The following is a 25,832-nucleotide window of genomic DNA, read 5'->3' on the forward strand; positions in this document are numbered from 1 at the left end:
TCCCCAGGTCTCACACTTCCCTGGGAACCCTCGGAAGCTGCGTCTGACATGGAGACCCCTGGGCCGAGGCTGGCAGAGAAAGGCTTAGCTCAACCGAGCGCTCTGGCGCGACACAGCGAGAGAAGCAAGAGACCCAGGAAGAGCCACGGGCTGCCGTGCGCGCTCCGTCGTGGGGTGGCCAGAGCCCTGTGCTGCCTGCTGGAGGCTCCCCAGAGGACTGGCCACATGCAGATGGGCCAGCATCCGGGACCCCGAGGGCGATGGGCCCGACTTGCCCAGTGCTGGCACCAAGGGCCAAGCACTCTCCCCGGCAAGGCCAGCGCCACCCTGCCCCCGACGCCCACCTGAGTCACTTCAGGGAGGAGGTGCCCGCCGAGGGCACAGCGCCCACTCCTGCCGGCCCGCCGGGGCAGAGGAGCTGCTGTCAGCAGCTTAAGCCCTGGAGGCCAAGCGCTGGGGCCAGGGGCGACTGAGAGAGCCCAGAGCGCCCAGCACAGTGGGGCTCACAGCAGGTAAAGAGCCGGGAGCCGCGGCACAGTCCCTCCGGCCCAGCTCACGCTGCCTCCCCCAGTGCTCGGCTCCGCCTGCAGGCAGCAGTTCAGAGAACCGGAACTGACAGTGCACCAGGCAACCTCACCAGGAGAGGAGAGGGCAGCTGTGGTCTTAATTTAACCCAAAGTCTCTACACACACATCTCCACACACACATCTCCACACACACACGCACACGCACACGCACATGGCTAGGAAAAGCTCAAGACCAGACCAAGGTGTCCAGGCTACCATGTGGAGGGTCACAGCTGACGGCTCTGCCTAAGAAGCCAGACGAGAAGGGAGAAACCACGCGGACGCTGGGTCTGCTCTGAGTGCGTGCTCTGCATACGCATACACCCGCGTGTCGACGCCCAAGTTCATCTAAACACGGAAGCACAGTGACCAGCGCTGGGCACCGCGCTGTGTGCCCGCCCCCAGTGCACTGTCTACACAGTATCTAGCGGTGTGCCTGCCTGCCCCCAGTGCACTGTGTCTACACAGCATCTACTCCTGTGCCCGCCCATCCCAGTGCACTGTGTCTACACAGCATCTACTCCTGTGCCTGCCCGCCCCAGTGCACTGTGTCTACACAGCATCTACTCCTGTGCCTGCCCGCCCCAGTGCACTGTGTCTACACAGCATCTACTCCTGTGCCCGCCCCAGTGCACTGTGTCTACACAGCATCTACCCGTGTGCCTGCCCCCAGTGCACTGTGTCTACACAGCATCTACCCGTGTGCCTGCCCCCAGTGTACTGTGTCTACACAGCATCTATCCGTGTGCCTGCCCGCCCCAGTGCACTGTCTACACAGCATCTACTCCTGTGCCTGCCCGCCCCAGTGCACTATCTACACAGCATCTACCCGTATGCCTGCCTGCCCCCAGTGCACTGTGTCTACACAGCATCTACTCCTGTGCCCGCCCCAGTGCACTGTGTCTACACAGCATCTACCCGTGTGCCTGCCCCCAGTGCACTGTGTCTACACAGCATCTACCCGTGTGCCTGCCCCCAGTGTACTGTGTCTACACAGCATCTATCCGTGTGCCTGCCCGCCCCAGTGCACTGTCTACACAGCATCTACTCCTGTGCCTGCCCGCCCCAGTGCACTATCTACACAGCATCTACCCGTATGCCTGCCTGCCCCCAGTGCACTGTGTCTACACAGCATCTACTCCTGTGCCCGCCCCCAGTGCACTGTGTCTACACAGCATCTACCCGTGTGCCTGCCCGCCCCAGTGCACTGTGTCTACACAGCATCTACTCCTGTGCCTGCCCGCCCCAGTGCACTGTGTCTACACAGCATCTACCCGTATGCCTGCCTGCCCCCAGTGCACTGTGTCTACACAGCATCTACTCCTGTGCCCGCCCCCAGTGCACTGTGTCTACACAGCATCTACCCGTGTGCCTGCCCGCCCCCAGTGCACTGTGTCTACACCGCATCTACCCGTGTGCCTGCCTGCCCCAGTGCACTGTGTCTACACAGCATCTACTCCTGTGCCTGCCCCCAGTGCACTGTGTCTACACAGCATCTACTCCTGTGCCTGCCCACCCCAGTGCACTGTGTCTACACAGCATCTACTCCTGTGCCCGCCCCAGTGCACTGTGTCTACACAGCATCTACCCGTGTGCCTGCCCCCAGTGCACTGTGTCTACACAGCATCTACTCGTGTGCCTGCCCGCCCCAGTGCACTGTCTACACAGCACCTACTCAGCACTTGCCCTCGGGCAGTTAAAGCCCTGACCTCCGGGGCAGGCGGGAAGAGGCTCGGGGCCGTGGTGGGGGTGTGTGTGTGTGTGGCTCTGGCGGGTCGGATCACAGAGACGGGCTGGGAGCAGAGCACGGGGAGGTGCTGCCCCCGAGCACGTGCACACGGGAACGCGCCTCCCTTCAGGGAGCAGTGGGACTCTGTCTCTGCCCACAAGGTCGGACACATTTTCCAATTACACACATGATTACACAGGCAGGCCCAGCTCTACGTGAGCCTGAACCACTCCAACTGAAGCACGTGAGCTTCCTGCAAGCCGCACAGAATCAAGCCGCGTTGTGAAGGCAGCGGCCTCTGCGGCCTCGCTGATTAGAGGGGCACTACACCGGCTGCCCACTGGGAAATGTGCACAGGGAAAATTCCACCCGATGCAGCCCTGGGTGGGAGGGGACGCGGCGCCCCACAGCGAGGAGCGAGCGGCGCCTGCGGGGAGGGGCGAGGCAGGAGCGAGGAGGGAGGGTACCCTTCTCGCCCACTCAAGACAGCCGTGCTCACCCACCTGCATGTGGAGCCGTGAGTCCGTGGCAGGCTCACCCTCTCCAGCCTGCAGGCTGAGTCCTGCTCCTGTCTGCCCAGGCCCTCTCCCTGGAGTCCACAGGGTCCCCACGTCCCTGGGGCTACTGTCTGCATGGGGCCACTGTCCTGGGGTGCACAGCTCACCCAGGCGCTGTGCTCCGTGCATAGGGCCCAGAGCCACAGACATGACGGCACCAGGAACTAATGGTTTAGGACACCCCCACCCCCAAACTCACAACAGCACCAGAGCCTTCCCGGCTGGCCCTACGTGAGCACAAGACCTTGGCTGAGACCCTGGGGCCCCTGGGGGAGCCAAGCCTACGGGCAGGAAGGTCCTTCCTCCTGTCTCAAACAGCCTGGCCTTAAAGGCCACCAACGACACAGAGAACAGCAGCACACCTGGCCTGTGGCATCCATGTCGTGGGCACCAAGGACAGACTAAAACCACAGGCAGGGGCTACAAAAGCTGCCAGGTGGGGGTGCACGTGCCCACTCACCTCCTGAAGGAGGGGTGTGGAGGGACCCCCCCGCACGCAGGGGCTCAGCAGAGCCGGCATAGGACCCCCAGTGGGAAAAACAAATGTCTCTCAGACCTTCCCTAAACACGGAGGGTAAGAGGTGTGAGGACAGCCCCGGTGACTCCACCGGGGAGCTCCGGTTCTTCCTCCCAGCAGCACATGGTCCACCCGCACGAGACGCAAACAGACGCACAGAGCCGCCCCCGAGACCAGCACACCGAGGCCAGAATGGGCAACGACGGCACCGAGGCTCTGCAGCCGGGAGCCAGCTCCACTGGCACCCCAACCAGCGGACCCTCGGGCGGTCTGTTTGAAGAACACACCTGGGGCTTTCTCCACAAAGATGACCTTGGAGTCCTGCAGGAAGTTGTGGCCGGACAGAACCATCTTCTTCCCGCCGCTGACTGGGTAGCTGTCCATGCTCTGCTTCTCCACAAGGGGCAGTTCCTGTGCTGAGCGCTGGGCTGCGGCAGATGGGAGAGGACGGTGACTGTGACCTCCCGGGCCTGCCTGCCCCACCCCGCACCTCTGAGGGCACGCGCATGCACCAGGAGATCCTGGCCAGCACGTCCATCCCTCGCGAGCAAGCGCAGTGAGATGAGGGCTTGTGTGTGCCCGTGCAGCGAGCGCTATGGCTGTGCCGCTCGTGTGAGGACAGGAAGTGCGGCCACACTCTGTCCTGATGGCCCCCAGCACCACGCGAAGACAGCCACGGCCTTCCACTGGACATGACTAGCCAGGCCACAGTGCTCACGCAAACAAGCGGGACCTGTCTGTGTTGGCGTCCAGTTCTCCGTGCACAGGCATGCGTCTCAGAGCAAACAGACTTGGAGAAGACTCAACCCACTGCCACTCGAGTGGGTGCGCACAGAGTGCGGGGCCCTGTGGGGACACCAGCAGAGGCCACCCCTGGGGCTGGGTCAGGGGTGGGGAAGGCAGGAGACCAAGGAGGATGACCGTCCGAGGGGAGGAGGAGGGGCCTGGCCGAGCTATGTGTGTTCCTTCCTGGGGGTCAGCTGGCGCCTTGGCTGTGCCCGACTCAGGGTGGCTACGAGGTGCCAAGTGCAGGGCCCGGACAGGGACCGAGGCGCTGCACAGGGCCTGACGTGCCAGCAGGGGATCCGTGAACTCGCACTGCTCCGGGAAGGTGTCGGCCAAGCCGTGGTGGCAGCACAGGGCCAGGCAGCCTCCACCGTGCTTGGTGGCCCACACGCTAATGAGAGAAACAGAACCGAGGCCACCGGGGAGGCTTTGGGAGTCCGGGCTTGTTCTGCGCACGCCCTGCAGCTGCACACACCCTCCTCCCAGCTCCCTGATCCACGCAAACAGCCCCGGCATCCAGCTCTTCCCGGGGGCTCCTGCAGGTGCTGAGAGCTGGGCGTGCCGGCTGGGGCAGGCTGGTCACCCACGCAGTGTGAACTGAAACCCGTGCACAGCCGCCCTCATCCTGACAAGCACACACCTCCCAGTCCTGACGCAAGTCCCATGTGCACCCAGGCAAGGTGTGGCCTGGGCGGCCCCTGCTGCCCAGGAGGGCGAGCTGCGTCTACTTACAGCACTCGATGGGGTTCGAGGCGACCTGGAGGGACAGCGTGCGGCCACTGGGCTGCGGGACGTGCACGCGGAACACCAGCCGCACCCGGGTGTTCTTCCTGCCGATGTCTGTCTCCCCCTTCCGCAGCTCGATGTCGGAGTTTCTGAGCTTTAAAATCCCGGCACAGTCAATGCTGCCGAAACAGAAGCCACAGCTCGTATTTAGCTGCTGATGTGAGAACGTGGAGCAGGTCCCGCCTCCCACACACGCCAGGCTCAGCCTGCGGACAAACCACGCACGGCGAGTGCCAGCAAGCCCTGGGCTCCCCACACAGCAGCCCTGAGCAGACGCAGCTCGGGGACGCCTGTGTCCTCCACCCCCGGCCTGAACAGCCCAGACACTGGCCCCGTGACCCCGGCCCCGCGCTGGCCTGGGGGACGTCCCAGAGCAGCTCGGGCAGCAGGGGTGGCCAGGGCTGCACCTCCTCTGTCCCGCAGCAGCTCCAGGAAAGCCCGGTTTATGGAAATAGCCGTCACTATTTCCATTACTCAGGTCAAGGTCGCTCACTTTCTCAGGAAGCCTTTTCTTCTGCAGTTCATGTAACTTCATCTAACTTAACAACTTCGGCTTCATGCAGGACAGGCTCCAGGAAAACGAGCCACGGGTCGGTTCTCCGTGCAACAAACACCCGCTTTTTCGTCTCTCTCAAGCTCGGCGGGAGCAGAGGCGCAGGGTGACCGCAGCAGCCCGGCTCTCCCCAGCCTCTGCTCACAGCCTGCTCCTCGGAAAACACAGCTCCCGAAGACAGCCCAGGCTCTGGATGGCGCCGGCTGGGCCTGAAGTCCACCAAGCTCACAAGCGCCAACAGAGGTGCTTCCCTTTGCTTTCCACTTACAGGGATTAAAAGTTGTCAACGACTTTTAAAACCCCATGCGGTTCCCACACACTGTGGCTCCCACCTGCCTTGTGTCCTGTGCTCTCTCCCTCAAATACTGGCAGCCGACAAACGCCCCAGGGCCTCTGCACCTGCAGCCCGAGGGCGGGCCCCTCCCGCACACCCTCTCTGCTGAACGTCTCCTTCCCAGAGACAGCTTCCTTGACGTCCAGCGGGGCAGCCCATGCACTCCCAGCCCACTCTGACCACACGTTTTCATGACTGCATCTCGGGGCTCACGCATCTGTGTGCCAGACCTGCCGCTGCCACACACACAGGGACAAAGAGCTCTCTCTTCTGCCGCATTCACAGTTTGGGGTGGACGGGCACATCACATAATAGCTGCTCAAGGGGGCCCGCATTGTGGCACAGTGCTGGCATCCTATATGGGTACCGATTCAAGTCCTGGATGCTCCACTTCCAACCCAGCTCCCTGCTAATGTGGCTGGGAAAGCTGCAGAAGATGGCCCAAGTCCTTGGGCCCCTGCTACCCGCATGGAAGACCAGGAAGAAGCTCCTGGCTTCAGCCTGGCCCTGGCCCTGCTGTTGCGGCCATTTGGGGATCTCTCTCTCTCTCCCCATCTCTCTGTAACTCCGCCTTTTAATCGATGCCCTGTGTTGTTAGCAGCCTGTTGATAAATCCACTTTTTAAGCTGATTGCAGTGGACTCCTGGGCTGACGGCAGTGCCAGATGTCAGGGTGGACTCTGCAAACCAGAACCGGCCACGTGGGTAACACTGAGGATGACCATTCTAGCCAGACATACGACCCGCTTAATTTGCTCAACGTTTGCATTTTAACCCTTCTCCTAATCTGCACTGCTGAATTCCGACACAAACAGATGTCCTGTTTAGAAGCCAGGCGCTCACAGCTGTGTGGCTGAGACCCTGGAAAGCAACAAGCCCGTCACGGTCGTTGTATCTGCTAAGTTTATTCAGGTGTCGGGCCTGGGGAGCCCCAGGAAGTCAGAACACAGAGAGCAAAGCCAGGAGCCCCCTGCCCGCCCGGGGCCCTGCCCAGGCTTACACGGCTCGCATGTTGTTCTCGGGCAGCAGCGGGATCTCCAGGACCTTGGTGTTGGAGAGAACGGCCTCGTGGCTGGTGGTGGAGACGGTCTTGCCCGTGATCCGGTGGACCTGGTAGAAGGCGTGGGGCCGCAGCAGGCGGTCGTCTGCCGTCCCGATGAACAGCTGTAGCGTGAGAGGCTCATCTTCTAAGTAGCCATGCAGCTGGAAGAGAACAACAAACGCCCACTAAGCACCATGCGCACAGACTGCTGGGAATCAGTTAAACTTCTACGAGAGCGATTCAACAGGAAACACGCACGGCCCTGTGAAGTGCCCGCCCCTGCCCCTGCACTGCTCGGTAACAGAACGCTGGTGCCTGCTTTAACAGCACACGTAGAGAGGGTCCCGAACACTGGGGTGAGGCTTCGAACGCGCCTGCAGCCCACACGGGACTCCCACCTACAGGTGCGCACACACGTGCAGGCAGACGTGTGCACTACACGCCCCTCCCGCAGGACCTGCACATGCACTGTGCACCCACGCACACACACACGCACGCACACGTATGCATGCACTCCCGCCTGGACGAGGAGCTGGTGAGAAAGAAAACACACTCCTGTCCCCGGGCATGGGAATGGGGCACTGTGTGGCCTCCTCTCCACGTGGCACAGGCCACAGCTGTGCTGTGCACTCGCAGGGCTCACTTCCCTGAGACCCAGAGGGGTCCTGCCACACTGACCCCATGCTCCCATTGCAGGTAAACCCAAGCCAAGCACAGCAACGCCCAATCCCAACTGGTAATACTACACACACTGCCCAATAAATACCAACTAGTGCCCCTCCTGCCATTTCTGCAGCCGCGTCCCCCAGGCTAGCTTTGAAACCTCTGTCACAGACAGCAACACCTGCCTGAGTGCGATAGGTGTCGCAAACGCTGCTTTCAAGGCCAGTGGCCCCAGTGTCACCTGTTCCAAGCCTGCACGGCCCACGGCAAACCCAGGAGCCAAACCCCAGGAGCCCTGTCCTTGACTCAGAGGGGCTGGCACCCCCCACTCCTCCCCAGGGAGGATTTGCAAAACTGCATCCAGGGAGTGAGACCTGCTGAGGCAGGGAGGGTGGGCCCTGCAGGTGTGGCCCAGGCCCCTCTGCTGGTTCCCAGCCCCTAGACTCCCACAAGTCACGCCCAGCCACGCCCCCAGGGCTCCACGGCTCAGCCTCTGCCTCCTCAGGTCACCACAGCCACAGAGGACAGACGGCCGAGAGGCAAGCGATGGCTGCTGTCGTCCTGAGGCCATGGGAACTGCTGAGATGGTGGGAGGTGACCTTGGGGCCCAAGGGCTGTTGGCGTCAGAAACGCTGACCAGGAGGCAGAAGGCTGGGGGGGGATACCCCAAGTCTTGGCGTAGAGAAGGGAACGCCCAGCCCTGAAAACGTGCTACAGGGGAGGGAGCTGAGCAAGGAGAGGGGGGCCGGGGCGCTGGGAGCCACAGCACAGCAGCTCGCGCGCTCCCAGCTCGCGGCGCTCCTTTTAACACGCCAATTTGGAAACGACAGGGACATGTTAACAAGGGAAGCAGAAAATCACACACTCAATTAGCGGCCGCTGGGTCTGATGTGGGCAGTGGACACCGCTTTTACAAGGCTGCTGGCCCCACACGTCCCTCGCGGGAAGATCGGCGGCCGGGACTCCGGTTTGATGCAGGCCCGGCCGCGGCACCGTGACGCTCATTAACTCCGCAGAGCCGCTGGCACCTGGCGGGCGGCCAGCAAGGACCCGCAAGATGAAAGGCCGCCGGCTGTGAGCCCACTTCAAACAGGCACTGCCCCACGACCACGGCGGCAGCCAAAGTGTGGAAGGCAACCCCAGCCACGCAGGAAGCAGTGCACGTGGGAGTGAGCACGCGGCTTTCCTCCCCCACGCAGGCGCGGGAGGCCCGGCGTCAACATTCAGTCGCAGCAGGGACCATCAAGTCCCAGCAGCTCTCAGTCCTGCCTGCCCGTGTCCACAAGAAACCAGTGCCAGACACTAGAAGCTGCAGCCGAGAGGCCAACACAGTGCCCGGCGCAGCCTCTGGTCATGGCGTGAACTGACAGGGCACGCAGGGCCCCCACGAACGCACCACACAGCCTGTGCTTGCGAGCTCTCTGCCAGGCTCACGGCAGGGGACACCAGTGTCACCTTCTGCCGGTGACGTGGTCCCAGACACCTGCAGACTCGACCACCTTGAAACTGACAGGCCGATTCCCGCAACCAGAGCAGAGTGTCCTCCCCGGCACACAGGAGTCTGACACCAGACGGGAAGGGTGCCGAGCCTGAGGGTGCGCGGCGGCCACACAGCCATCCCCGCAGACACCGGCAAGTCTGCCTGCGGCGAGGCCCCGCCCCCGAGGACGGCTGCTGATCACTCAGCTGCGGGAAGGCGCCATTCTCCTGTGAGCTGAGAGCAGGTGCCCCCACGGGGGTGTCCCCCACGGAAACACCACACAGGCAAGGGCATCTGCAACAGAGCCTCGGGGACCCCAGCCGTGGGGCCCTCTGGACTCCCTCGGAAACCCTCGCTCCGGCTGGGACTCAGGGTCCACTCGGTGAAACTGAGCGCAGGGACAGGCCAACGAGCCTCGGGCCAAGCCCCCCAGGAAACAGGAGGTGGCCTGTGGGAGCCGGCAGGGCCTGGCCAGGGCGGATGACTGTAAAATGGCAACTGAGTCCCCGAGGCCTCCCCTTGCCACCCCTGCCCCCCACACCAGCTCGGATGTGTGTGAACTGTGAATAGGAGGCAGAACTTTAGCCTTTAAAAAACATGCCGTTTCAGTGAAAATGGGATATTTAAGGCCTAACCTGGGAGGTAAACATCTATTATTTAAAACGCGAAGCTCATTTCAAGAAAAGAAATGTAAGATACCTCACGTGACCAGCACACGGGTTTTCTGCCTCCGGCACACACAGTGCCTGTCACGACGGCATCAGTACAGTCACCTGTCACAGCAACAACTTCTCTGCTCCCCCTAAGCTAAACAAAACGCATCACTCCCTCCACGGCCGGCGCTGGCCTCCTCACATTAGAATCACTCCCGGCCGGCGCCGCGGCTCACTAGGCTAATCCTCCACCTTGCAGCGCTGGCACACTGGGTTCTAGTCCCAGTCGGGGCGCCGGGTTCTGTCCCGGTTGCCCCTCTTCCAGGCCAGCTCTCTGCTGTGGCCAGGGAGTGCAGTGGAGGATGGCCCAGGTGCTTGGGCCCTGCACCCCACGGGAGACCAGGAAAAGCACCTGGCTCCTGGCTCCTGCCATCGGATCAGCGCGGTGCGCCGGCCGCGGCGGCCATTGGAGGGTGAACCATCGGCAAAGGAAGACCTTTCTCTCTGTCTCTCTCACTGTTCACTCTGCCTGTCAAAAAAAAAAAAAAAGAATCACTCCCCTCCACGGCCCGGCGCTGGCCTCCTCACATTAGAATCACTCCCCTCCACGGCCCGGCGCTGGCCTCCTCACATTAGAATGTTTGTTTTTAGCTCCTGTGCCGACCTCAGCACGTACACGGTGGATGACAGGCCGGGGACTGACTGGGCTGGAACGCAGGCAGGGGCCGCAGGGTGGAAGCAGTGCAGGGTTAGAGCCCGCTAATCGCCCACCTTTCAATGAGCACACACGAGAGCCTTCCCAGAACTCAGAGCAGAGCCGCAAGCACCGAGAGAAACGACTTGGTGCGGGCCCAGAAAGAGCGGTGTTCTCGACACCGCAAGAGGGGGCTCGGGGAGGCAGGAGCCCAGCCGGTTAACCGGCTTCTCTCCACTCTAACCGGCTCCACGCCCGCCAGGCCCGCTGCAGGGATGTGCGTGCTGCCCTGGGCCTCCGTCACGTCACGTCACGGCCGTGCCTCGGTCCCCTCATAACCAACCGCAGCAACGAGGGGTGCCCGGGGTGGCCCTGGGCTGCGGCCCGTCATGGTCTCCCTTCTACTTCAAAGGCACCATCCTAGAGTGGACTCCTACAGAGCAAGAGTGGGACCCTGGAGTCCCATGTGCCAGCTCTGTCCCACGTTCTGGACTTCTGTGCCATACACACACCAAGGGGTCCCTTTAAGCCTGGGCCAAGTGAATGCAACCTAAACACTAAGGCAGGCTGTCCTATGCACATCCTATTAAGAGAGCGCAAAGACTAAAAACACAAGCCAAACAGAGAAATCAGGGGAACAGCGAAAACACAAGTGACCCTCAGGCCCCCAGGACTGAGCACAGCACCCACTTGACCCCCAGGAACCACAGCATAGCACCTACCTAATCCCCAGGACTGAGCACAGCACCTACTTCATCCCCAGGACTGAGCACAGCACCTACCTCATCCCCAGGACTGAGCACTGCCCCCACCTGACCCCCAGGAACCACAGCATAGCACCTACCTAATCCCCAGGACTGAGCACAGCACCCACCTGAATCCCAGGACTGAGCACAGCACCCACCTAATCCCCAGGACTGAGCACAGCACCTACCTAATCCCCAGGACTGAGCACAGCACCTACCTCATCCCCAGGACTGAGCACTGCCCCCACCTGACTCCCAGGACTGGCAGCACAGCATGTACCTAATCCCCAGGACTGAGCACAGCACCCACCTGACCCCCAGGACTGAGCACAGCACCCACCTGACCCCTAGGAACCACAGCATAGCACCTACCTAATCCCCAGGACTGAGCACAGCACCCACCTAATCCCCAGGACTGAGCACAGCACCCACCTGACTCCCAGGACTGGCAGCACAGCACTCACCCGTGTCTCACTTCCCCCTCAGCCAGACCACCTCTGGCATTGCTGGTTGGGGGGTACCTTCCCTGGGGGGTGTGGAGGAGCCCCTGGCTGTCCTGGAACCTGCTGTTTGGGGGGTGCCTTCCCTGGGGGGTGTGGAGGAGCCCCTGGCTGTCCTGGCACCGGGAGCCTGAGCAGAGCAGGGCGTACCTGAGCCACTGTGGCCTCACCTCCGTGCAACGTCAGAGGACAAGGGAGGCCTGGGGTGGTGTCTGGAACTGCCACTTGGCCCAACACTGTCTCAGAGCAGAGAGAAAACGCCTGGGGTTCCCACTCTCCCGGCCACGGGCAGAGCCGGGCAAGCAGCTGTGACGGTGTCCCTGGCGCCGTGAAATGTGCCCACTTTCCACAGACAGCTGGAGGCCAGGAGTCTGCCTTATAGTTGTGAGAGTAAGCTTCCTTCCAGGTGGCCGTTAGTCCCCATATCACAAATCATTTCTGTGACATTTGTGTACCTGTCCCATGCTCACCACGGGGTGAGAGGAAACGTGGCAGCCACGCCCCCCAGCCTCCAATGCCCACCTCTGGCCTGCTCTCCCTGCCACACCCACCCGGGGCCAAACCCCAAAGTAGCCTGCTCAAGGGTGACTGGGGGCTAGGTCCCTTAGCTGAAGTCCCAGCCCGGTGGCCTGAGCAGCCCCACCACTTGGGGACAGCCCCGTGTCAGGTGACTGACAACAGCTGCCACCTGGCCTCCTTGGGGCAATGAGACCACTGGACGCTGAAAACCCCTCAGCCAGTGGGACCCTCAGACAGCCCACAGCTGGACAGACTGGACCCAAATTATGGGCAGAGCAGGCCTGGCCTCAGACCCCAAATGTAAAACCAAAGCAGGCGGCCGGTGTCGCGGCTCACCTGGCTAATCCTCCACCTGCGTTCTAGTCCCGGTTGGGGTGCCGGGTTCTGTCCTGGTTGCCCCTCTTCCAGGCCAGCTCTCTGCTGTGGCCCGGGAGGGCAGTGGAGGATAGCCCAAGTGCTTGGGCCCTGCACCCCATGGGAGACCAGGGGGAAGCACCTGGCTCCTGGCTTTGGATCAGCGCAGCGCGCAGGCCACAGCGGCCATTTCGGGGGGTGAACCAAGAGAAGGAAGACCTTTCTCTCTGTCTCTCTCACTGTCTAACTCTGCCTGTCAAAACAAACAAACAAAAAAACCAAAGCGGGCAACACAACTCCACCAGAAAGTGAGGCAGAACTGTGGTGGAGTCGGGGTACACAGCAGCCACCCCGGCCCCAGGAGAGAAGACCCCAGCCTGGAGGGCCAGCGCAGAGGGCAGGCCAGCTCTGCCCGCCCGCTGCGCCCCTGTCTGTCTCGGCTCTGCTGGGCTCCTGGACCAGAGGCAGCCGTGTGGCCGCGATCCAGAGCCAGCTGCCGGCCCTCCTCGCAGGGTGGGGGTGGGGGTGTCTGTGTGCTTCCCTCCCTCGCTCAGGAGACAGCCCCGGGAAGTGTGGACTGCAGAGCGCATCTGGAAGCTCCTGGGGCCCAGGGGAGAGCGCGCGGCAGCACGGCCACACCCCCACCCAAGGACACTCTGAACAGGCAAGGCCCAGCCAGCCGCCCTCCACCTGGGAGCCCCTGCGTGGTACCCTTGGGGCGGCGCGGGCAGGAGTCACACGGGTCCCTGGAGGAGGAGGCTTCCCGCAGCCCTGGAGGGCACGGCTCCTGACACGTGCAGGGCACCAGCTCCGAACTCGTGTGCAGCGTCCGTGTCCTCACACAGGCACCTCCGTGAGAATCCTGACTCACGGGCCCCAGCTACTGTTCTCTGCAGGACCAGAGGACACATTTTTATTTATTTATTTATTTATTTATTTTTATTTTTATTTTTTTGACAGGTAGAGTTATAGACAGAGAGAGAAAGACAGAGAGAAAGGTCTTCCTGGACTGGACTGGAAGAGGAGCAACCAGGACTAGAACCGGCGCCCCTGTGGGATGCCGGCGCCGCAGGTGGAGGATTAACCTAGTGCACCACGGTGCCGGCCCCACGTTTTTGTTTTAGTTCAAGTTTTATTTCCACCTTTTCCAGCAGTGGCAACACACTGGCCTCCTATAGACACAGAGACCCAGGCAGTCCCCAAGCCCTCGGGGCAGGGCCTGGCCTGACCCACCTTCCTGACCCTATTAGCTGCTGGAGCCCCCTGGGTGGGAGGAGGCCAAGTGTGCCAGGCAAGACAGTTCCAGACGGGGGACGCTCACACCACAAAGCTTTTACCGAGGACCCTGAACTTCACAGAGTGGACGCTTCTCAGCGAGGCCGGCAGACCAGATATGCCAGACTGGGGCTGGGACCAGCGTCTGCAGCTGGTCTCTGCCTCGGACGCCACGGGGTGTCTGTGGAGGGAAGAGAGCCAGGCAGGGGACAACACCTTCCACAAGCGCCTCACTGGAGGGCAGAAGGAGCGCCGCCACGAGGCAGGCAGACATCGGCTCCTGCTGTGTCTCGCTCTCACTCCGCCCTGTGGGTCAGGCTCTGTGCCCACCAAGCGAATCCTGCCAGCCCAGGCAGACCCCAGGTCCTGTAAGCAGTCTCTAGGTGGCAGGAGGCTCCAGGCACTGGGCTAAGGCACAGCAGTGAGGACAGGGCTCCCTGCACGTGGGGCCTCCTGCCACAGCAAGGCACCTGGGGCAAAGGACACCTGCAGGTCTTCCCTCATCTGTGCGTGTGAGGACACATCTGTGCGTGTGCATGTGTGGGAGTGCATGTGTGTGAGGACACATCTGTGTATGTGTGGGACTGTGTGTGTGTGAGGGCACATCTGTGCATATGTGTGTACACACCTGTGTATGTGTGGGACTGTGTGTGTGTGTGCATGAGGACACATCTGTGCATGTGTGTGTACACACCTGTGCATGTGTGGGACTGTGTGTGTGTACACACCTGTGCATGTGTGGGACTGTGTGTGTGCGTGAGGACACATCTGTGCATGTGTGTGTACACACCTGTGCATGTGTGGGAGTGTGTGTGCTTGTACACACCTGTGCATGTGTGGGACTGTGCGTGTGTGTGTGTGCATCTGTACACTTATGCTGAGCCTGCAGCACTGAGTGTCACCTAACCCGGAGGGTTCTCCGACGAGTAAAACTCTCACAGTGATTTATGCCGTGTTTATTCTCGCAGAGAGCAGCAGCTCACGGCTGGAGGCCGGTTCTCCAGTGGTGTCCCCGGCCGTGATTTAAAGCTGCCCTCGCTGCAGGCCTGCCAGGAGGGGCGTGCTCTCACGGTTGTGTGGGCGGGGCTTGTCCACCTCTCTGAGGAAGCAGGAAATAAAGACCGTGAGGACCGAGAGGAGCGCTGGTGCGGGGGGGGGGGGGGGTCCAAAAGTCTGTGCAAAATGCCTGTGAAGAAAAAACTGTGTGGATTTCAAAAACCTTCTGCACTACAAAACTGATCTTTCCATTCCACTTGCAAGGGTTTTCTGCAGTCTGCTAGCCTAAGCATTGCGCATGCACTGAGTGCCCAGGTGTGGAGCCACACGCGGGATCCTGCTCCTGGGGCGTGACTGCGTGGCCACTTCCTGCTGGGCCATTGGGCCACTGTGCTTACTACATCCGTGAGGCCTCCCAAGGCCTCTAACCATCAGCAGCTCCTCCACAGCAGGGGCAAAGGCGCCAGACGTGTTCTGCGTGAGGAGGGGCCGTGAGCAGTCCCCCACCCCGCCCCGTCCCCGCCCGTCCTCTGTGGCCACCTTCAGGACCAGGCCAGCGGGCTGCGTGAGGAGGGGCCGTGAGCACAGTCCCCCACCCCGCCCCGTCCCCGCCTGGCCTCTGCGGCCACCTTCAGGACCAGGCCAGCGGGCTGCGGGAGGAGGGGCCGTGAGCACAGTCCCCCACCCCGCCCTGTCCCCGCCCGGCCTCTGCGGCCACCTTCAGGACCAGGCCAGCGGGCTGCGTGAGGAGGGGCCGTGAGCAGTCCCCCAGCCCGCCCCGTCCCCGCCCGGCCTCTGCGGCCACCTTCAGGACCAGGCCAGCGGGCTGCGGAGCGGGAAGCATGCTGTGTCTCGGGAGTGCTCCCCTCCCAGCACCAGGCCGGGGCTGGCCCGCGTCTGCACGCGTGGGACAGGACCGCAGTCGGGTCTGTGGGAGGCGGCAGGCTGTGCAGTTTCCAGAAGGGACGGGGCGGGCTCACGGCTCTGCACCTTCACGGCGCTACTGCAGACGCCGCGTGGTCAGGGTTCGAGAGTCCGGGCTGACCTGCTCGCAGGTGCCGGCCACTCCGATCTGGCAGCTGCCCCAAGACGCAGGTTACCTGGCACTCCTGGTGCCCTGCGGTGTGGGCACTGAAGTAAGAGGTGGCCGAGGTGCGTGGGCAGGCAGGAGCTGGGGAAAACCCAGCCCTCCCGAGCCTGCCACGGAGGCCAGCAGGGGGACGGCGCCGCTGCCAGCAGCAGCAGGGCTGACAGGAGCGGCAGGCGCAGGAACACGGCCGGGCGGGAGCTGCCCTCGCGCACCGCGCCCAGCGGCAGCCTGCCAGCTCTGCGCCTCCATGCTCTCTCCCCGCAGAGAGCCCCAGAACAAGGAGCCCCGGAACCGCCGGGGGGTGGTGTGGATGGCGGCCCCTCCTGGGACGAGGGCATGGGGCGCACCCTGAACCCTGCCGCCAGCCCCACCTCACCACCCACGCGCAGCCCGAGTGACAGAGCAGTCACAACTGCCTGGAGAGCCCATGGGGGCTGCAGACACCCCACGAGCACGGGCCCCGCTCACCTCCGAAGCGCCGCGTTTGGCATTTCCAATTACAACATGCTGAGAAGCCCGACCGCGCTCAGCGAGAACACAGCTAGGAACGCAGCCCCAGAGCCCCACGGTCCTCACGACCTGTCGGGGCTCATTAACCGCACGTGACAGACATGGCTCAGGGGAGCTGGGCCTGGAGCGTGCTAAAACCCGCGCGCCTGCCCCCAGAAGACACCGCAGCCTTCCGGAAGCAGCGTGTTTCTAAGAGCCTCGCTGTCCGACACCAGGTGCTGGGAGGGGTCAGGGCCGTGGAGGGCAGCGGCCCCACCAGCACACCCCGCCAGGGAGCCTGCAGGAGGAAGGCCACTGTCGGGGAGCACCGCGCCCACCTGTGCCCAACCGGGAAGCCCACCAGGCTCTGAGTGACGCAGCGGGGGAGGGGCGGCTGGGCTCACACGGGGAGCTGCCGGAGGAGTGCCTGGCCCACGCAGCACTCTTCCCCACAACTCAGTCCACTCAGCACGACCGGCCTGCACCCTGCCGAGCAGGCGCCTTGCCCCGGGCACGGCCCCTCTCAGAGCTCTCGGGGGGCATCTGGTCAATGCAACTGTGCGCTGTGCTGAGCGCACTATGGGGAGGACCAAGGAGAACCTTCTGGAAGTCGCACCTTGGCACTGGATCATTAGCGACCCAAGCATGGCTGAGGCAAGGCCAGAACAAGGTATGGAGGCTGTGGGATCTGCGACTCGGAGAGGCCCTCCCAGCAACCCCACCCCACACCAGGCGCCCGCACCACGGACACGCCCACCTCCAGGTTGCCCCCTCCAGCCCCCCAGTGCTCCAAGGCGACTGCATGTCCACCTGGGCAGGGCGCTCTGACCACACACAGGAGCCGGGGAGCACGCCCTGCGTGTTAGGTGGTTCTCGTGAAAGGCGCCTGTCTCAGCTGACAGGTAAACCGTGCCCATGCCCTTCCTGCATCACCGGGTTTTGAGGGTGAGGGAGCCACAGCAGGTGTTCCTGCGTGCACAGAGGCCCGGGGCCTGCTCGGCCTCTGGGGGCACTGGGAGCCTCCTGAGGCAGCGAGGAGACGCGGCGTGAGTGACCCTGACCGCAGGCTGCTCCTGCTGAGAGGGTGTCCCCTGCCCGGCACCCACAGACTGCTCTGGGTGGACAGATGAGCCACGAGGAAGCGGCCTCCGTCTCTTGTGCTGACGAAAAAAGCTCTGAATGGCGCTGAGACCAGCGAGAGCCGGCCGCAGGGTACTGCGTCCACCGCACGGGGCAGACCTCAGCCAAACTCCCCCGCTTCCCCAGCTGGGAGCAGCTCCTGGTGGCCAGCCCCCAACCCTGGCAGGAAACCGACCCTGGGGCACCTGTTCCCCCGCACCTTCCTGCAGCCCGTGCGTCGCCCTGCACCACCTGAGGGAGGACAGTGCACGGCAGACCCGCGTCTGCATGAAACCTGACCCTGACACGCATCCCAGGGACCCGGCCCCTGCTGGCCACCCGCTGGTCACTCTGTGACTGTCCGTGTGTGTCCGGGCAGGCCTGGCTTGTGTGTGCCGAGGGGAGAGGGCCCAGCACCTGTGCCTGTAGCTGGGGAAAGCGTGCCGATTTGCCTGGACGTGGCGCTGAAAGGGGAGAGGGCGCTTGTCGTGCCGCTGAGGCAGAGCCATAAAAAACGAACCTACAGCTTGTGCAGGGCAGCCAGCACCTGGCGGCAGGGCCGCGGGGCATCCGGCTGGGGGTCAGGCCGCCTTTTAGTTCCCACCTCGTGCGGCTTCGGTTCCATCTCCCGGCGCTGCACGGGCTCCTGGCTTCTCATGGGGCCCACGCCATTTCTCCCAAGCACTAATTTATTCCAGGAGCACCTCCGGCCTGCTACGGCGTGGCACACACGGCAGAGGGAGTGCCCTGGGAAGAACACGCAGCCTGCCCTTGCCAGCCTGGACTGCAAAGGGGCTGCAGCCCCTCGGGACGGCGTTCAGGGAGCCTGGTCCGCAGCAGTCACTCTGCTCACGAGATGCAAACGGTGCTGGCGGTGCCTGCGGGCAAGGTCAACCTACAAGCCAGGTCGTCCACGGAGCGCCCCGCAGTGGCCTCGAGGCCCCTCACACCCTCCCCTGGGCCCCGGCCTCTGCCCCAGCTCCCTGCTGATCCAGGCGGCGGCCTCACAGAGCCACCACAAACCTCCAAGCTGCTGGGGTTGGGCAGGGCTCCTTGGGCTCACGTTTCTGTGGCCGTTAATTATTCACGTGGACCCGGCTGAGAGATGGGCCAGATGCTATCAGGCGCGTTGTTTTGGTGACTCAGTAAACGGAGCTGAATTCTCTGACCCCTGGGTCAGAGGTCAGGCTACACCCTCAGGAGCTCCTGTGCTCCTGGATGTCCCAGAGGCCACAGGGAAATTGTCGACGCCCTGAGGCCGGCACCTCACACCTGCGGGCCCTGCGGACCAGGCGCTGGGACGCAGGGCTGTACAGCAGGCAGGGACAGCTGCGACTGGAGCAAGGCCTGGGCCCCGGGAGCCGCAGGCGCCCACAGGCGTGTGGGGCTGGAGCTCCAGCTCTCCTCCAGGCACAACATCCCGGATGGCGCAAGAAGACACCAGGATGGGAAAGCCTTCCCGCACCCAGAAAAGGCAACCCTGCAGCTGAGGCCTCTGGGCTGCCCCTCTCCCCCAGACCATTCTGGTAGGAACCGGCCAAAGCTGGCTGTGGCCTCACTGATGAGGTCTGTGGGGCACAGGGGCAGACCAGTGAGTGAGCGGGGAGCGAGATGGGAAAGGAGGCAGCAGTGCCCAGAACCCAAGAACCCTGGGAACCCCCAGTCCTGACCCATGCCGGGAGCAGGACCCATCCACAGACTCACCAGGGGCAGAGAACAACTGGGAGGGTGGCCATGCCACCTGCCAGGGACGTCCCTTCTGAAGAGACCTGGGTGGACTGGGAGCACAGGGACCAACGCTGTCCCCCCGGGTCCTTGCGCGTAACCGAGCAAGACTGCTGCCAACGCCCAGACCCAGAACAGGCTCTGCGTCTCCTACCTCCTCGGCCCCTCTGCCAATTGCAGGCCCACACACAGAGCTGTGGCCTGGCTGGGCCAGGCAGAAGCTCTGCCCTTGAGTGGACTCGGGGGCATCCGTGCCACTGAGAAGGTCAAGTCCAGGTGACCCACAATCCTTTGTCTTTGCTTCAACTACATAAAGGAAGCGAGGCCAGCCCCCCACCCTAGAGACGGACACAAGAGCCCTGTTTCTCACTAAGTCATGGAGTGGGTGCTTGTGGGGGGCACCCCTCGGTGGGCTGGGGCCCGCATAGCCCACATGCGCCTGGAGCGTGGCCAGGCCTGTGCGGGGTCACTTGCCAGATCTCACAGCTGAGAACCTCCCGTGGCCGTGCCACACTGGCTCATTCTCTGCACGCTCGCATCTGCAGAACTGTGGCAGAGCAGGAGGCACCAGTCTCCACGCGTGGGAGGACACGGCCTCGGGACGAGCAGGCGTGTGAGAAGGGTCAGGTCCTGGAGGGAGGGAGGGACCCCAGGCCTGCACCCACCACGGCAGGTGAGTGACGCTCAGCCAGCCCCCAAGAGTCTTTACCCCCATGAGGCTGGGCCAGGGTGAGGCTCAAGTACTGTCCCGAGTTCGAGTCCCACTGCTCCACTTCCCATCCAGCTCCCCGTTCCTGTGTCTGGGAAGGCAGCGGAGAATGGCCCAAGTGCTTCTGGGCCTGCACCCATGTTGGAGTTCCAGGCTCCTGGCTCCAGTCTGGTCCAGCCTGGCTATTGAGGCTATTTGGGGAGTGAACCAGTGAATGGACTATATCTGCCTGCCCCTCTCTGTCACTCTACCTTCCAAATAAAATAATAATAAATCTTTAAAGAAATAAAACTGTGTGTACTGGAGAGAGGGTGGCGGCTCTGGTTCTGGGGTCTCGGGGCCCAGGCTGCGTTGCACTGCAGGCCGCCCGCGGCAGAGCCCGGCCCTCCTCCCGCCGCCTTCCCTCTGGGGCACTGCTGTGGCTTTGCCACTCTGCGCAAGGTCCTGGCTCTGGTCTCATGGAGACTTGTGGGAATGTGGAGGAAAGTGGGCCCAGCTGCAGAGCAGCACAGTCTGCACACAGGAGAAACCACGCGCCTACAGACGGGGCTTTGAAGCCAAGGCCCAGCGGCAGGTCCACCGCGAGACGGCTCCCGCACAGGTAGACTCTGTGGCCTGCCTCATACCCCCCAGGCGCCATAGAAGGGAGCCCAGGCTCAGGTGCCGGGGCTGCGGCAGCCACGGCCGGCACAGACGTGGGAGTGGTGGCACTGCGCTGACGGTGGCTGTGGGATCCTCCTGTTTCCCTTCGTTCTGCAAGAGCGAGCGTACCGACGTGTGCTCAGTCTGCCCTCCATCAGCCGACAGCCAGATGGACTCCCACACCCCTCCTGCAACTGCTCACGTCATACCTGCACCGCCACGCATCCCAGCAGATCAGCAAAAGACCGTGCAAACGGTTAATTCCCCCACACGAGAATGCTACGGGTTCCGTAGGGACCAAGCCCCCCCCCCCCCCCCCAGCACCCACCAGTTAGTACAGTTCTCCTCGGCATCCTACAGATGTCTGAGTTGTAAAATTCCTCCCGAAGCCTCTGCTCTCTCTGTGTGGACAGACAGCACTGCTGTGCCCACAGTGTCAGGACTCTCAGTGTAAACAGACAGCACTGCTGTGCCCACAGTGTGAGGACTCTCAGTGTAGACAGACCAGCACTGCTGTGCCCACAATGTCAGGACTCTCAGTGTAGACAGACCAGCATTGCTGTGCCCATGGTGTCAGGACTCTCAGTGTAGACAGACAGCACTGCTGTGCCCACAGTGTCAGGACTCTCAGTGTAGACAGACAGCACTGCTGTGCCCACAGTGTCAGGACTCTCAGTGTAAACAGACAGCACTGCTGTGCCCACAGTGTGAGGACTCTCAGTGTAGACAGACCAGCACTGCTGTGCCCACAGTGTCAGGACACTCAGTGTAGACAGACCAGCATTGCTGTGCCCATGGTGTCAGGACTCTCAGTGTAGACAGACAGCACTGCTGTGCCCACAGTGTCAGGACTCTCAGTGTAGACAGACCAGCATTGCTGTGCCCATGGTGTCAGGACTCTCAGTGTAGACAGACAGCACTGCTGTGCCCACAGTGTCAGGACTCTCAGTGTAGACAGACAGCACTACTGTGCCCACAGTGTCAGGACTCTCAGTGTAGACAGACAGCACTGCTGTGCCCATGGTGTCAGGACTCTCAGTGTAGACAGACCAGCACCGCTGTGCCCACGGTGTCAGGACTCTCAGTGTAGACAGACAGCACTGCTGTGCCCACGGTGTCAGGACTCTCAGTGTAGACAGACAGCACTGCTGTGCCCACAGTGTCAGGACACTCAGTGTAGACAGACAGCACTGCTGTGCCCACAGTGTCAGGACACTCAGTGTAGACAGACAGCACTGCTGTGCCCACACGTGCAGACACAGACAGAGACGACCAGAGGAGCTGCGGCAGCCTCGAGCAGCTGCTGCGTGGCCGTGGCTGTGACACACTCTCTGCTGTAATTCTCACCACCCCCCCCCATCAGCACCAGGAAGATTCAGACCCAGCCCAGCCTGCGGCCCCGCCCCGGCTGTTATGGACGTGGGGAGGGGCTGCAGCCCTCACTGCCCGCTGCTCCCCTCTGGCTGCTCTGCGCTGGCCTGCCTCCTCATCGCAATAATGCACTTCCACTCTCAGAACCCCAGCAAGAAGGGCAGGTAATGACTGTGGTTACCGAGGGCCACGGAACGCGGGCTCGGCCTGACCTTTTCCACCTGGGCAGGCAGAGACTTGAAATGGCCAACTGCCCTCCCACCTGGCAGGGCTCTCGACCCAGGTCATAATTAGCATCAAACACAGGGCCACAAGCACCACCTTAACATTCCCACAAGTGCTGCTGAAGTGTGCCGCCGGCTGCTTGCCATCTGCGTCCAGGCCCTGCCCACACAGCCCTTCATGTCCCCAAACAGTCAAACACAAGTCCAGGCCCCTGCTGCGTGCCCCTTCCAGCTGGCACCATTATCTAAACAACAGGGCTGTGGGCCCGGGTCGCCACACTGGGGGTACACGGAGGAGAGTCTGTCTCCCCTCCCGGCAGGGGCCCGCCCCCACACCCTGACGGCATGGCCCGCTCACCTCCCAGAGATGCAGACTGAGCAGGCCTGGAATGGGCCTGGAGATCTGCCTTTCTGATGACCTCGGAGTGGGTGGTGAGGGACCACACGTGGGAAGCAGCGCCACAAACGTGCAAGGCCGTGAGTGAAGAATGTAATCTAACAGGAAGCGCTCACAGCACCCCAGTCACCCCTGCACATGGCCTCTATGACAGACACCATACGCGCCCTCTCCTCGCCTGCTCAATCGAGCACAGAACCAGGACCCGTCTAGCTAAACCGGCTGGGGGAGGCGGCGTGGGAGGCAGAAGACGAGCCCCCAGGCCGCCCAAGGACTGAGAGCACCAGCTCCTGCTGGAGGCAGCAAGTGGTGGCAGTGCGATACCTGCACGATGGGGTGTCCTCCGGCCGACGCCTTCACGGCCCCCCGGCTGCCCTCCGTCTCGTAGTGAGCTCTGTGGTGGGACTTGGGCTGTACCTCGATGCGAAGCTCATACGGGCCCGAGTGGGACGGCAGCTGCCAGTCGAGGGCTGGCAGAGACGGGCTGGAATGGAACAGACGGGCATTAGAGACGCATGAGGACCCCAGCACAGCACAGCCCTGGTCCTCTCGCTGGCCCTCACCATCTTAGATAATGTCCTTACTGAAGTGGCTTAAAAAAATCTCAGCACGTGGGGCCGGTGCTGTGGTGAGGTGGGCTAAGCCTCCACCTGCAGCACCGGCATCCCATATGGGCGCCAGTTCACAACCCAGATGCTCCTCTTCTGATCCAGCTCTCTGCCATGTCCTGGGAAAGCAGTGGAAAATGGCCCAGGTGCTTGGGCCCCTGCACCCGCATGGGAGACCAGGAAGAAGCTCCTGGCTTCGGATCGGCACAGCTCCAGCCATTGTAGCATTTGGGGAGTGAACCAGTGGATGGAAGATCTCTCTCTGTCAAACAAATAAGTAAATCCTTTAAAAAAAAAAAAAAAAAAAAAAAAAAAAGGTCTGGGCATAGCCAATGGCTGTCTTGTCGCTGTGTGGTCATGGGCCTGCCGGTACTTCTGGAGTGGCGTGGAGGCCCTCTCCAGTGTGGTCCCATGCCACCGTCACTGGCAGATGGACTGCTGTAAGCCACGCGCTCTCCCCAGAGAGGCCCCAGGACTCACTGGCAAGCTCTTGCCCATCAAACAGCCACGGTCCTGGGTGAAGTGCTGGGAGCCCAGTTCTCGGCCCCTCCCCATCCTAGAGTGCATGACTCCCGCAGCACACACCCAAGGGCGGAGAAGAAACGGGAACACCACGCTGACCCTGGCTTGTCCCTGGACACTAAGGGGCTGCATGACCAGCTCCTGGCAGCCAAGGCTCCCAGACGCCAGGGCTCTGTCCTTTACACCAGCACAGCCTCCGGGGAAAAGCGGCCGTGAGACCCTGCGCAGCCCGGGCTCCCTCCGTGGAGGGCCGGGCCTGGCTCTCTGCAGCATTTCAGGCACCCTGAGCTCTCTGTGGCTCCTCTGGCCTGGGGAGATGGCTGTGCTCAGTGGGGGGCGCTGGTCCCTGCAGCCTGGAAGTCCCGGCCACCTGCTGTGCAGTGACCAGGGCACACAGCACCAGCCTTCCTGCCAGCAGGCCCACATCTCTGCGGCCAGAGGTCCCTTCAGTCTGCGCCCCACAGCTCCGCACAGCAACTCGGCAGGCAGTAGACAATGTGCGGGGCTCCGCTGGGCCCTGCTGGTCAGATGCAGCTAACGGCCCCAGGCGTGCAGAGCCTGTGGACGTCCCTTCAGTCTGCGCCCCACAGCTCCGCACAGCAACTCGGCAGGCAGTGGACAATGTGCGGGGCTCCGCTGGGCCCTGCCGGTCAGATGCAGCTAACGGCCCCAGGCGTGCAGAGCCTGTGGACCCCCAGGCCCACCGACACGCGCGGCGCACAGCAGCTGCCAAGGACATATTAGCAGGTACCCAAGCTCAAGACAGCCACGAGGGCCAGCGTCTCTCCTTCCTTGTGGCCCTGTGCACCTCTCCATTTGCACTCGGCACTGCCCCATGGAGGCCCTGCCGTCCGGCACCTGGCAGCTTCCCACCCACTCCCACTCCAGGTTCAGTCTCAGGTCCACTCAGCAGCAGCTGGGGGTGGAGGGTGGGGCGGTGACCTTTTGTGGGGGCACCAGGGATCCACAGGCTCATGGCATCGCCAACGCCGAGGGATCCCATCCCTGCTTCTCCAGACCTGCCTTAGCCCCAAGGCAATTTGAAAACCAAGATGGGTGAGAATAAAGGTTTGTTTAAAAAGACCCAGCCCGGGGCCAGCGCCGTGGCACCAGCACCCACATCAGAGCAGCCGCGTGAGTCTCGGCTACTCTCTCCCCATCCATTTTCCTGCTGTGTGCCTGGGAAGGCAGCGATGAGATTCCAAGCGTTTGACCCCTGCGACCCCTGTGGAAGACGCAGATGAAGTTCCTGCTCCTGGCTTTGGCCTGGCCCAGCCCTGGCTGTTGCAGCCTTTTGGGGAGTGAACCAGCAGATGGAAGAGTCTCTTTGTTTCTCTCTGTGTGGCCCTGCCTTTCAAATAAATCAATCTTAAGGAAAAAAAAGCAGAAATCAGCCCATGGATCAATCTGAATTGGAATCAAATGTGATTTCTAACAATGCACAATATCTGAGATGCCCTTTGAAAGGACAACCTACTTCACGACCCTCACACACATGGATGCAAAGGCTGCCTGTGTATACGGACCCTTCAAGAGGGGCCAGGGGCTCTGGCCTGTGGCAGGGGACCCAAGATGGGCAGGCAAGGGCTGAGGGGGTGGGAGCAACTGTCCACTGGATGGCCGTGTGGCCCCTGGCTCAGGTCAGAGCACCTCCCGGCTCCGGGGCCATGGTGTATGAAGGTCGCACCTAGGACGTCCAATGAGACACCTGCCAGGGAGGGGCCAGGGGCAAGGCCCTGTTTGCATGGCCACAGCCTTGGGACACAGCTCCCTGAGTGCCCCTCATGCTAGCCCTGGGGTGGGGGTTCCTGAGGCTCGCCACACGGAGCGGATTTCTCCAGCAGGTAGGGGAGCGCCGGGCACTGCTCCCAAGCCCCCGCCCTGTTGGCCTTGGAAGCCCGCATCTCTGTGAACCTGCCTGCCCAGAACAAAGAGCCATGCGGACGCCCCATAGCCCGCAGAGGTCAGCAGGGTGGGGGAGCCCCCGCGGCTTTGGGGCCACATGAAATAGCAATCAGGTGACAGTTTTCCTGAGAGGAAGCGCGCCATGCGGCTAGCAGTTCCAGAGCTGCTTCCTATGTGAGGTTATCAGCACCGCTGGCCGGCTTCCGGCAGCACTGCCGGGCACAGAAAACAACTGTGCAGGGGCCAGGCCGCAAGAGTGCCGGGAGGGGCCCGTGCGGGGCT

The 25,832-nt window shown here is 62.5% G+C and overlaps 1 protein-coding gene across 9 annotated transcripts in view; it reads right to left on the bottom strand.

The window, feature by feature from the left end:
- The window catches only part of NFATC1 (nuclear factor of activated T cells 1), a 113,799-nt gene that overhangs the window by 59,465 nt on the left and 28,502 nt on the right, over positions 1 to 25,832 (bottom strand). For all 9 annotated transcript variants that reach the window (XM_070049836.2, XM_070049834.2, XM_070049835.2 and 6 more), the window contains exons 3-6: positions 22,840 to 22,999; positions 6,828 to 7,030; positions 4,888 to 5,060; positions 3,657 to 3,797 (exon numbers count right to left, since the gene is read on the bottom strand). In XM_070049836.2, coding sequence (XP_069905937.1) covers positions 3,657 to 3,797; positions 4,888 to 5,060; positions 6,828 to 7,030; positions 22,840 to 22,999 — 677 coding nt within the window. The remainder of the gene's footprint in view (positions 1 to 3,656; positions 3,798 to 4,887; positions 5,061 to 6,827; positions 7,031 to 22,839; positions 23,000 to 25,832) is intronic.

Source organism: Oryctolagus cuniculus, chromosome 10, assembly GCF_051225735.1.
Source record: "Oryctolagus cuniculus isolate XC-2025 breed Fujian yellow rabbit chromosome 10, ASM5122573v1, whole genome shotgun sequence".
In the NCBI taxonomy this organism is placed as follows: Eukaryota; Metazoa; Chordata; class Mammalia; order Lagomorpha; family Leporidae; genus Oryctolagus; species Oryctolagus cuniculus.